Source organism: Podarcis bocagei, assembly GCF_964188305.1.
Source record: "Podarcis bocagei genome assembly, chromosome: 4".
NCBI lineage: Eukaryota > Metazoa > Chordata > Lepidosauria > Squamata > Lacertidae > Podarcis > Podarcis bocagei.
Window position 1 is genome coordinate 76,792,324 of NC_138128.1, and position 13,140 is coordinate 76,805,463.

At 40.5% G+C, this 13,140-nt stretch overlaps 1 protein-coding gene across 3 annotated transcripts in view; it reads right to left on the reverse strand.

Moving 5' to 3' along the window:
• The window catches only part of ARID5B (AT-rich interaction domain 5B), a 152,427-nt gene that overhangs the window by 32,339 nt on the left and 106,948 nt on the right, over positions 1–13,140 (reverse strand). For 2 of the 3 annotated variants that reach the window (XM_081190840.1, XM_081190839.1), the window contains 2 exons: positions 10,708–10,760; positions 1,660–1,757 (listed from right to left, as the gene is read on the reverse strand). In XM_081190840.1, coding sequence (XP_081046966.1) covers positions 1,660–1,757; positions 10,708–10,760 — 151 coding nt within the window. The remainder of the gene's footprint in view (positions 1–1,659; positions 1,758–10,707; positions 10,761–13,140) is intronic. The other variant, XM_081190838.1, reaches the window with a different exon arrangement.

The window sequence follows — 13,140 nt, forward strand, 5'->3', positions numbered from 1 at the left end:
TGTGATTCCATGGCCACTTTTCTTCTTCCAGAAAAAACAATCAAGGCCACAATCTGGAACGGGGCCAAACATCCGGGTGACATCGACACCTTGGCTACTATTTGCCTCTGAAGTTGCTCTCCATGTAGCTGCTTTTTCTAGAAAACTAGGTGGCCAATGAAGCATGCTTTTTTAAAAAATGTGCTTAACACAACTTGTCGCTTGATCCTGAAATGGAGACTACACTCAAATGTCCCTCACAGCAGTCACCTTCCATGTGGGCACTAACACTGCCTCTCCTGTATAGGGAGATTGCTAAAGGCGGTTTGTATGCAATTGAGTTATAGACAAATTTTAATTAATGCACTTAAATTAGTCAAGTCCATTGATTTCAATGGGTCTACCCTTGAGTATGACTTAGTTGGATACCACACTATGTTCTTTTTCTCCCAAGCCATTTTCTTTGCCTCCCAAGCGAGGCAAAATCCCATGGAAATCAAGGTGACAAGGAACCAGCTAACCTCCATGGGATTTAATGGGACTTGCCTAAACTAAAATTCTCTAAACTGTGCTCACTGGCTATGATCCAAAGAGTCTGTTTACTTTGACTCATATTATTCAGTGGGATCAACTGAGAACGGCCAACTCTTAATGTGGATTGTCCATAATTTGTACGGTTCCATCCAAGCTCCCACACTAGAAGACATTTACTTACCTACCTGTAAGACTAATCAGATTTTCACTCTGGAATTTAAAGTGAACAATAGTCCTATACAGAATATGGCTGGCACCTCACTTCTTTCAGTCTGGCTAGCAGTTAACACTTTAGAAAAGACACGTATGTTCAACGTATGTCAAAAAAGCATTGCAATGCTGTAAGATGGTGATAAACAAACACTCTCTTGGCCCCTACAGGAAACTAGTTAGTGATCTGGAGCATGAGATCATATTGCTCATTTCAGAGCTTGAAAGCACACATATTTTATTAATGGCCGTATTTTCTCAAAATTCTTTTAAGGAAGCATCACAACCGTATCATGTTATCCGATGTACGCTGGATACCCAACCTTTGGAAACTATTATTAACTCAGAAAGGGTACAAAATCAATGTTTATAAAACAGCAACTCTGCTGCACTTTAGAAAGATAAATGGTTGTCAGCTGCAAGAAGAAAGGAGAGAAGAAAACATTAAAGGAATATGGAAGAAATGTTTTCCCCCCCGTGACTTATAATGGGAACATCCCACTAATCTGAAGACAGCCATACATTGCTTTATTTGCATTTATCTGCAGAGTGGTTTTTAAAAGACAAAAAAAAACCCCCTAAAAAACACCAGCCAAAGCAGTTAAGATATGATCATTTTGTCCATCATCAAACTATCATCTGTTTTGCTCATCAGTTACAGCTTCTATATTATAGAAGCTTTGGTAAAACAAGGTATGAAGAAGAAAGGAATCAGAGCCCCCGATTTATTTGTTTTGAAATCGGAGACACACACTGGTTTAAATTACAGCATATTACAGGACTAAACTGGTGATGGAATATTTACTGGGCCTTTTGTAAGAGGCCTTCTTGGCTCTCCCCCCCTCTCTGCCCCCATTTCTTTACAAAAGGCTTTGAAGTCCCTTCAAATTAATTTTTCTCCTTTATTAAACAAGCATTTCATATTTGTTATCTTACCTTTCATAATGTCTACGAGTACACGTGGCTGCACTTGTGCTCCCAGGGTTACCACCTAATTCATCATAAATATGTTTCCATTGTCGGCGGGCTGTTATCTGTAAAAGTGGCAATGGAAAATTTAATCTTGCATCTTTACAGATATTTGTGTGTGTGCAGCGTTTGAATTCACAGCAACAAATGTATATGTGAGACATTTAGAACGCCATGTACTACAAGCATTGTTAAATCCCCTGTAGAACGGATTGAATATGTATCTATGGCTCTTTTAAAAGCAAAAGAGAGAGAGACATTTTTCACATTTGCTTCACATAAACCTTTCTCTCTTTTTTGTACAATTGGGTTTTACTGCTGTCTCATTATCAAGCAATTTTGCTATTTTGTGTGTACGATTTCTTGAAAAGGAACTTCAATCAATTGAGGGCCATTAAGCATCAAAATGTATGCAGACAAATCCCTTGGTAAATTATGAAAATGAATCTCAAACTAAGCACAAATAATGATTACATAGTTATTTTAACTGAGTTAGTGAAAATGAATCCATTGCAAACCCTTAATCCATCACAGGCTCCCCTAAATCCACATAGACTCACAGCCTGTAACTCTATATGTTACAAGCTGTTTATTTTCATCCGTCTGCGTCAGTAAAATATATAGTTCAAATGGTAGTGAAATCTAAACACTATCCAATGTTAATATCTGAGTTATTTGGCTAAATGGAAGAAAATAAACATCTTATAAAATATTAACTTGCAAGTTATGTTTTTTTGGTGGGGAGGAACGTTGCACAGAAAAATGGGGCCAAAAGAATAATAGATACAAGACCTGGCAAAATAATTGTTCTGAATTCCACTTCATTATTTTCTATAGTCTTAACAGGAAGAAAAACAGGAACCTGAGAGGCAAAGCATGGTAATAGTCAACCTTTTTCTGCATGCAATTTAAAAAGTGGGGGCATGTTGTGGGAAATTGCTTGGAAAAGATGTTTTAAAAATAAATTCTGAGTGAATTTTGTCATTTTTGTGGAATGCTGTGGTGCTTAATAGAGAGTCCCACAGAATTCTTTACAGTTACCCACAGTGCTGCTGATGAAGTTCACTAAGGAGCCAAAGGCAGCAATCAAAAGAAAACAAATATCAAAACTTGCAATCTGGGGGCCTGTAATTTTAATCTTAAAAAGAGCAGATGAGTGGAGCAGTTAAATATTATAGGGTAAATGATGCTTTTCCTGCTCTGCATAAAGATAAAATGCTTCCTTTTCAGAAACCCAGCTTCAAAGGCAAAAGACATGTTATTTGGTAATGTTATAATTTCAGAGAAACATCCTTGAAGCTTATCTTTGTTTTGTTCTCATTAGACATAACCACCGCCTACTTCTAGATGCCGATTAAATCAAAAATGCCTATTTGTTCATCAGTAGTATGAAATAACCTAAAACCTTGATAAAACTGTCTTCTGTGTGGGGAAATTAAATATTCAGTTACAACTTATCTGCAAAGCTGTTTTGGGTTTTTTTCCAACTTAAAGGACTGTAGAAATGGCATGTACACACACCCGGATCCCACGATCCTCCCTCCACACGCTGTGGGGATATTGTGTGCAAAGAAACAAGGGCTCCTGGCGCACAATATCCCACCAGATCTAGAGTGCATGGGGCAAAACTGGCAAATCCAGGACACCCATATGGGGAGGTGCACACAAGATGGCTGATCTACAGACCCATTTCTGCACACAGCACAGACAGAAATGGGCACAGTGGCGCAACAGGGCAGATTAGCCAAGAGGCAGGCATGGAACAAGAACATTGTGTTTTGATTATCCCTGGAGGTTGAAATTGCTCTTGCAGTAGGTACGAGAAAGTGTTCATTCAAGCCCACTATGGCTCAGAGAAATGAAGTGACAAGGAAGTCAGTATCAACCCGTCTTGGATTCTGTGCCAAGCGTGACTAGTTTTGAAGATCAAGGTGGAAAATGGCTGTTTGGTTGGTCTCACTGCACTTATTCGGTTAAAAGTGAATAACCCGAATGTAAATGCACACTTTTAACAGAATGGATGCTCCTCTCCCCCATCTGTGAGCATTAAAATTTAAGGTGTGGAAATGATTAATAGAACACTTCTCTCTTTTTTTTTTACTAATTCAGATTCAGTTTCTCTTGGCAGTCCTGCCTGCTCTGAAATCAATAGGCCAGCACCACTTATTTACCATAGTGATTATGCTAAGTTATGCTGACGTGGTGATGAAAGACCCAGTTCCTGGAAGTCTTGACACCATGCCTTATTTAAATTTTTTAAAAATAAGGCCTAACGCCCGATGTCATAATCTTCTTAAAGGATATGAACGAAGCAAACTTTTTTTCTGGAAAGTTCAGAAATCCCTGACACCATTATATTTAGGGCATGATTGCTCACAAATCGACACTAGATTCTCCTTCCATTAGCAGCCTTTTAACAAAGTCTTTCCCCCATTTTTCCTTTGTGCTAGTGCGATATGGGGAGCAGACATACCGTCAGGATCCCTACCGCTGCCCCCTGCTGCTCTCCGACTATTCTGTATTCCACTCCAAACTAACACAGTGCAACTCTACAAGTCAAATTCAGTCCACTAGCCAAGTAGAGCATCACACCAGGGGCTCAGTGAGCTTACTGCTTTGCCGCTTGTCTGGCAAAAACATGGACTGCCTCAAACACCTGGCAGGCCAAGCTACTAATACTTGACAAGCTCCATTTGGTTTGGTGGGCCACAAGTTTTGCTCAGCTGTTCTATACAAATTTCACTTTCATACTGGAAAATGCAGTATGCTTCCAACTGTTGTTTAAAGTTTGGACAACTTATTGCTAGATAAAAGTGTCATTTTCCTTCTATCGTAAAAGGCTTCTTCAGTGCAATCTTTGCTCGAAGCTGCAATGGAAATGCCAAGCTCATATTCTGTCTTCCCATATTAATACAGACAGTAACCCATTCATTGCAATGTTATTGCAATGTTTCCCTGTTTCCACTGCAACGATCACCAAAGAACAGTGAACTTTATCTAGGTCAGGCATGGCCAAACTTGGCCCTCCCGATGTTTTGAGACCACTGGTCGTTAGCTAGGATGATGCGAGCTGTAGTCCCAAAACATCTGGAGGGCCAAGTTTGGCCGTGCCTGATCTAGGTGATCAATATTCTCCCCATGGTTAAATTTAAGTAATTAAAGTGTGCCTTCTGGAAACCTGGTCTTAAAAGACTATAAAGAGAACACCACCTGTAATGTTCATTTTTGATATTTGATTCAAGACAATCTGTTCTAATTCATGTGTGTCCCTCTGTTTCTGCTTAAAGGTGCAACAATATTTGCACATGGTATCTGCAGCAATGGAAGGGACCCCAACGGTCATCCATTTCAACCCCCTGCTATGCAGGAATCTCAACAAAGCATCCATGACAGCTGGCCATCCAACCTCTGCCTCCATGGCTGGAGAGTCCACCACCTCTCATGGGAGTCTGTTCCACTGCTGAACAGCTCTTACTATTTGTTATTTAAAGATTTGTTCTGAGGTCGTAGTTCTCAATCATAACAGCTGAGACTTGCTTAAAGCTGTCAGACTCTCCACAGAAAAAGGAATATGACAGAATAGAATGGGTTCAAAGCCTACTATAATTTAAATTTCCCCCACAGAGCCATCTGGGCAAGTTTGAAACAGGTGGGAATTTACTGTGTTAAAGAATCACCTGAGTATATGTCTTTGGATTATTATTATTACCTCTGCATTTTCTCAGATTTATTGGGATGGATCTAATTAAAATCGGGAAATGTTATAGCCCATTAGAGCTACCCTGCTCTGCAAGGGAGGCTCCACTACTTTCATCTTTAAGAAGAAACTTATATGGATGGTTTTAAATGGCAGCAGATTAAAACAGAAAAGGGGCAACTCTGAAAGAGAGAGATACTAAGATGGTATAAGTGGGGCCCTGCAAGAAAATACTGCAATCTGTAGTTTTACTCTTCAGGGATCCAGCCATTCCATTCATAGCTCAGATGGTGGAGCATGAGACTTTTAATCCCAGGGTTGTGGGTTTAAGCCCCACCTTAGGCAAAAAAAATTATGCATTGCAGGGATTTGGACTAGATGACGTGCACAGTCCCTTCCAACTCTAGAGTCCTATGATTCTATGATTCATTCCACCCCACTCCCCAAAGCAAATCAGCATTCCATGCCAACTGAGCACAGTCAGCCACCATTGAGCTGTTTGGCATCCCCTCACCTCCATTTGGGTGTGGGATGGACACGCTACCGTCCAATTCCAGCTACATTAAAATCTCTCTCTCAGTTTAAACTTGCTATGAACTGGATCAGCTCTGATCTGACTGTACTGTAACATTTTGACAGCAGGGGAATATTTCAATGAACACACCTTCATTGAAGCTTATTGCTTTTATTATTATGTTCCTGGTCAACTTCCTCACCACTACCCATGACTCTTATCAGGTGATGCCATAACGATAGGCCTAATCAAGACAGTGAAAGCTGTAGCCACATAAGAGCATCTCCAAGACATCCATAGCTAAATGGATTCGCCATGACCAGATGCATTATGGACACCTGGCTTGATCAACTAGGGCAATTCTTATGTACACACTGCATCTCAAAACTCTGTACAAGTAAATCTGACGAACTGCAGGTGTAGCCTGATACCCCACTGAAGAGCAAGCATCTGTTGGGTCAAAAAGCTGATGGTATGCAATTAAGATTGTGCAATGGGGTGGTTTCTGAAACAGAGAACACCTCCACGGCCAATGCAAATTCAAAAACGAATCTTGGGGGCAATCAGAAGATTGTTGGAAATAGTGTCAGTATAGATATCATTTGATTTAAAATGATGAATGATGCCCAGGAGCCTGATTCTGAATCTAGTGTAAAGGCTTTGGGGGAGAGATGCCTCCAGTGTGACAGTATTACTTCCAAAACACTGATTTCATGTTAACTCTGAAGGAAATAAGGCATTTACTCTGAGTCATCAGGAAAAACCGCTTTTCTCTATTGTTTGTATTTTACATCTGTCTCCAGCCTGTGGCACATCCATTCAATGGAAAATGAGCTCACATGTTCAAGTTAAGAGATAACCAATGTTTAGTTGGCAATAGCCAACCTGAGCTGGACTTATCAGCCCCCATCTTGACTCCCACAGCTGGACAACTGCCTGAGGCAATAAATCAGACATCACGGACCACTGTCATCTACAGACATTTGGCAGTCCCCGTTTCAGACATTTAGGTTATCATGCACAACTATAATTCCCAAAAGGATAACACAGTCTAAATTCAACTAGAATTCTTAAGCAGCTCATGCCAGCATATGTTGTTCTGAATTCAGAACTCCACAATAATTTTCTAGCATAGAGAAGACCTCAGTAAAAGCAACAACACCAAACGATTATTGACCCTTACGCCTAAATAACAAACAGAAAGGAGCATACAATATTTTTCGCTCTATAGAACACACCCGACCATAGGACACACCTTGTTTTAGAGGGGGAGAACAAGAAAAAGAAAATCTCCCCTTCTCTGCGCAGCGCCCCTTCAGCGAAGCAGCAGGAGAAATGGAGCCCCTTCCATTTCTCCTCCCACTTAGCTGAAGGGGCGCTGCGCCTTAGCTGAAGGGGCACCTACCCTTCAGTGAAAGGAACCCGAAGCCTCCGGAGCGCAGCGGGAGCTCCCGCTGCACTCCGGAGACTTCAGGCGGCTATCTTTGAAGCCTGGAGAGCGAGAGGGGTCAGTGCGCACTGACCCCTCTCGCTTTCCAGGTTTCAGCAAAAGCAACGCGAAGCCTCCGGAGCACGGCGGGAGCGCTCCCACTGCACTTCGGAGGCTTTGCATTGCTATCACTGAAGCCAAGGAGCCTGCATTCGCTCCATAAGACGCACACACATTTCCCCTTAATTTTTGGAGGGGAAAATGTGTGTCTTATAGAGTGAAAAATACGGAATATCAACCAACCAACCAAACAAATGTGGGGTGTGAATTAGGAGTATATGAGTACCAATGCAAATCTGCCACTTGGATCTCTATTAGGTGCATGCTGAAGTGTATCCAACACTTCTTATCTGAATTATGCTGGAAACTAATGGGCTGCACATGCACTAGGTTTTCAGAGGCACCCTTTCAAACTAGGAACACCTTCTGTCCCACTGAAAAGCTGTTGCTGACAGTAGGAGTGCCGCAAAACAGAAGGGAAAATATGGGCATCAGAATCTTGTTCAATCTGTGTATATGCAGGAGTGGTGCTAGTATCAGCATCCTGTATCCTCTGCCTCATCATTCCTGCTCAGATCAGGGAAGCTTTCTCGTGTGCTTGCTTTAGTTGAATTGTTTGCAGCAGAACACGAACTGCTTGCTGGCTGGGCAGACAGCCCCTTAAGCTTAGTTTGGTCAAAGTGATGAAAGCTTAAATCAGAACTGCTAAATCCTGCGCATTATGAAATCTCAATTTGTAAGTTTCACTCTACTGGAAAGAAGAATGGCTCAAAGGTTGTAACATGGTGTGAAAAATACAATGAATGTGGCATTTAAGGAGAAAACGATAGTTTTACATTGGATAAGCATGATGAAGGTTAACAAGTTATGCAACATCTGGGAAGAGGGTTTATACAAATATTTTTAGCCATTTTAATAGACTAAGGCAGAAATCCTTTCAGGGAGAAAGTTGCATTGAATACATTACGTAAGATGGCACCCCAAATGGCCAGATTGTTAGAAATAACTTCAAAGGCTATCTTGACTTCTCTTCGTCACTACTCCATATTTTATCTTAGTTTGCTGCTGTTTTTTGTGTGTAAACTACCCACTTATTTGAATATAAAATCTGGAACAATGTAAGGGCCAAGATTTAAGGCGTGTCATTAACTTGATGGCTCCAACTTAACAGACTTGCCTAATTTCACTTTCTAATAGCATTTGCCCAGAAGTGTTGGAGAAAGGCAAATAAAATTTCCTTCTCATGAGCTTCCAGCTAATGCATATGTTACTTTAAACCACAAGAGAGCACTGCTTCTCTAGCAATCTAGCCAACACTTGTTTGTAACTCTCTGTCTAAGTTAACTCCAACCCTAAAAGCTGAGCCATTTTTCTCTCTCCCTACTTGTTGAGAAAATATGTCTTCTATTCTCTCTCATCTCTACTGTAAATAGTTCCTGCATGAATAAAGCCTCTGAACACCAAAAACTGTAACAGAAGCGGAACTTTCCAAAGGTTAGCACATTGGAATCATATACATCCTTACTTCAAAGCAAAACTCAAAGAATACTTTTAATGCTTGTATTATCAGCTGATTGGCTAGACTTTTTTTTAGCCTTCCTTAGTGCTTAAATGAGGGACGCGGGTGGCGCTGTGGGTAAAACCTCAGCGCCTAGGACTTGCCGATCGCATGGTCGGTGGTTCGAATCCCCGCGGTGGGGTGCGCTCCCGTCGTTTGGTCCCAGCGCCTGCCAACCTAGCAGTTCGAAAGCACCTCCGGGTGCAAGTAGATAAATAGGGACCGCTTACCAGCGGGAAGGTAAACGGCGTTCCCTGTGCTGCGCTGGCTCACCAGATGCAGCTTTGTCACGCTGGCCACGTGACCTGGAAGTGTCTGCGGACAGCGCTGGCTCCCGGCCTATAGAGTGAGATGAGTGCACAACCCTAGAGTCTGGCAAGACTGGCCCGTACGGGCAGAGGTACCTTTACCTTTACCTAGTGCTTAAATAAGAAGTTCTGCTTTAGTTTTATTATTGTTGTTTTAGTATATTTAGTTTTTGATGTTTTCTGTACATTGCTCAGAGAACAACAGCTATTTGGTGTACCCAATGTAGTGAATAAATTTAAATAAATTAGAGTTGGGTTAACTCCCAAGTAAACAAGCACAGAATCAGGCACTCAGATCAGATGCAAACCAAAGAATGTCAACTAAAGCTACCAATACCTGTATGTGATTACTATTTCACAACCATAGATATGTTAGCTAACTGCACAGGCATTAAAATGACACAACAGGCTTTGTTCTATGGGACAAATACCAGAGTGATTACATTTCAGCTTAAATTAATTTCAGCTTTTGTGTTCTCTGTTACTTCATTATGGAATAGATGCAGCCCAGATTTATACTCAGTGAACAAAGCAAAACAAATAAATATATCTAGCTAGCTAGCTAGCTATTTAAATATGTTTTTTGCATTCAACTGTGGCAGGAAATGCACAACCTAATCTGAGCATTATGGGCTGGGGAAATATTCCCAATGACGATCGTCTTATGTCAAATGGGCTTTATTGCAGATGCCATCTTTATATGCCATATTAAAGCAGCTCTTTCTTCTCGTTTCAAGATCTTAATCGCAGTTTGTTGCTCCAACGTTTTATTGGTTTGGAATACATGCTGTAAAATCCGCAACCATCAAATTTCCCTGTGAGCTAAAAATAAAGTGGCCATGTCAGATATGGTTAGTTGATAAAAAGTGTCAGAGTATTCTGCTTTCCCCCCCCCCCCCTTGCCTTTATACTTTGGATAACTTCCTGTTTATGTGGCACTGACCCTTGTCTAATAAAGATCTTTTACTATTCACAGTAAAGAAAGATACTGCACCAAGCTATTCCTTAATGGACAACGCTGATTACTTTTGAAAGCATTTAATACATTTCCCATATTCCAACATGAACAGATGTCAGGGACTATGCCAAGTGAAATTTCATTTTATGCAATCTTGGCTTGTTGTACAAGAATAGCCCTTTCTCAACATGGGAAAAAATTACAGACCCAACCAATTTCCTTGACAGGGAAGAGTTACACATGTTTTCCACTCAAGAAGTGTTTTTTTTCTTCTTCAACAAGTTTACAGTTTTGCCAAACCTGGAACTAATTGGGGCTTTTTCTAAAAAAGGACCCAATAACCCCACTGTGTGTGTGTGTGTGTGTGTGTACTACATTGTTATTTCCTGTGTGTGTCTATGTGTGTGTGTTTGAGAAAAAGAAACACCACCCCGAACAGGGGAAAGCTAGATTACACATTTTTTTCCCATTTAAGTTACTTAAACACTTACTGTTTCATATCCTCCCAGTTTTTGAGCAGCTTGAAACATAGTCCAAAGGTTAACTGTTAGAGGGACAATAAGTATTTAGATAAGCATTGCATTAACCAACTTTTTTCAAAGAAATGCAAATCAAACAGTTTTTCTTTCACAGTGAAGCAAGAAGATAACAATCACATCTACGCACACAAAAAGGTTTTTTTTTTGGGGGGGGGGAGAAACACAAACAATCTGCGAATGACATTTACATAATTCAAAGAGTAAACATTGGCTTTGCACATATACCATTCCTTTCTTAAAATCACAAGGGAAAACATTTCTCTGAGATACAGTTACAGATATAAAAGAATTTTTTTTTTTACTGAGCTTAAATTCACTTCCAGGATATAAAACAAACAGCATAAAAAACAAAACACACGAAATAAGCTTTGCATTATATGTTCCTATATAAAACTAACATAGTTATTAGAAAGAGCATTATTTTTAAAATGTCATTTAGTTAATGTAGCAGGAAACTGGAGTGCATATACAAAGCAGTCCTTGATTAAACAAGTATTTACTGCCACTCAGATAAGAGACCTTGGCTGGGATCCAGAGATCCTCTTCCACATGAGGAAACAAGCTTCTACAAGTGGAGCAGCTCATTTCATCATGAATGTAGCCTGCAGGGTGAGGAATATCAAGATGCACCCAGAGCGACCGTATCTCCCATACAACTGCACCCCAGCTTTCTCAGAGTCTAAACCATCTCAAGAGGTCTTGAGGTCTCACAGATCATGCACTGTCTTATGTGGACCTCCCAAAAGTGTTAGCGCTCCCCAATAGCCAGGCGTGTTCCTTGCAAAGTCATGCTGCCCCTGCACTCATCTATGCAACTCTTGAAAGTAGGGGAAGCCCTATGGGGAACTTCCACTGGTGGGAACATTTATAGCCCCATGGTCCAGATCCCAGGCATGGGTGTCTTGTACATAACATCTGCCACCAGGAGTGCGTTGCCTGTTTCCTGCTATCATCCCTATTTTGCAACTAGCATAAAATGCACAGCTGTCTCTGCACTGGTTGTTTCAAACCATCCCTGCTGTTGATTGGTGCCAAACTAAGCCTCTAATGGATCAAATTTGACTGACATGGTTAGATGGGATAGTTTGCAGAATTTTGGTTTACGCTGGCACAAACGTCCTGAAGCATCCAAAATACCAATGGTTGTGGACATTTCAGAATGCCTAACTAAAGCTTGGTCCACTACAGAGCTGGCAAAAATGAATATCTTTAACATTTGAGCTAAGGAAGGGTGCAAATTCCATCATTCCACATGAAGTGGATGCCATTTGCTGGCTGTTGAACTCATGTCAAAGAGCTTAGCTAGAGAGATAGACATAAATCAATATATTTTGATGTGATTATACCTCCCTATATGATCATGACTTATTTTTAAATTGTCCGTATATCTGCACTTTAATCCAATTGTCTCTTTTAATAAAGGTTTCCTTTTAAGTTTAAAGGGGGAAAGGGGGCAAGCACTTTTAGAATCCTCTGTAATGAGAGAACTACAGAATGCAGTAAAATAGGTTCGACTGCATTTTTTTTCTCCCTTTACCCCATCAAAGAGCTTCTCATAATGGTGCTGTATGAATTGCCTCCAAAATATTACATAAATTATGGGTGTTCCCCAGGGAGTAGTACTCATTATTGAACCACACAGCACAGCAAAGAACATTCACTGTACTTATTCAGCAACAGAGGAATTATATTATTTAAACTGGTTCTTCCTACTCATGTGTTTACACATGTCAAGGTAGACAAACACAGCGACTACTCCTGGCCATTATATGAGCAGCTCAGTTACTCCTGAGTAATCTTGCTCTGAGGAAACATGAGGCACATTGCTGAATATCAAACAAGTCAGTTTATCTCAGCTACATGTTGCAGAGTGATCTCATGGCAACGCTGGGAAATTGAGACCCAATAAATACCTGCTTTTAAAAATGTGCCTCTTTGTTAGTGACAAATAAGGGGGGGGGGGAATTAACATTACACACACACACACACACACACACACACACACACACACACTACATCTCAAAATGTTCTAAATAAAAAGCTTCACTGAACCTTGCACTCTCCCTGAGCTATCAAGAGCTTTGCTCGGGCCTTGATTTAATCGGAATCAAATGCATAATGCAACAAAGCTGTTCATAGTACATTAATTTTACTTCTATTTCAAGCAGCCGGTTTTTCAGGCAAACATTGTAATCATTTTGGAGTTATATAAGTTTATAATGACTGCTAGAGGTCTGTTGCAATCAGTGTCAATTGCTATTAGGTATGTAAATTGTTATGTAAAACATAGAGGTTTGACATTCTTCATCAAAATAACATACACATTTAATCTGGGAAGATAGGTTTGAGAAAGTCATATTTCCATGTAAGGCATTCCTCCCTTTA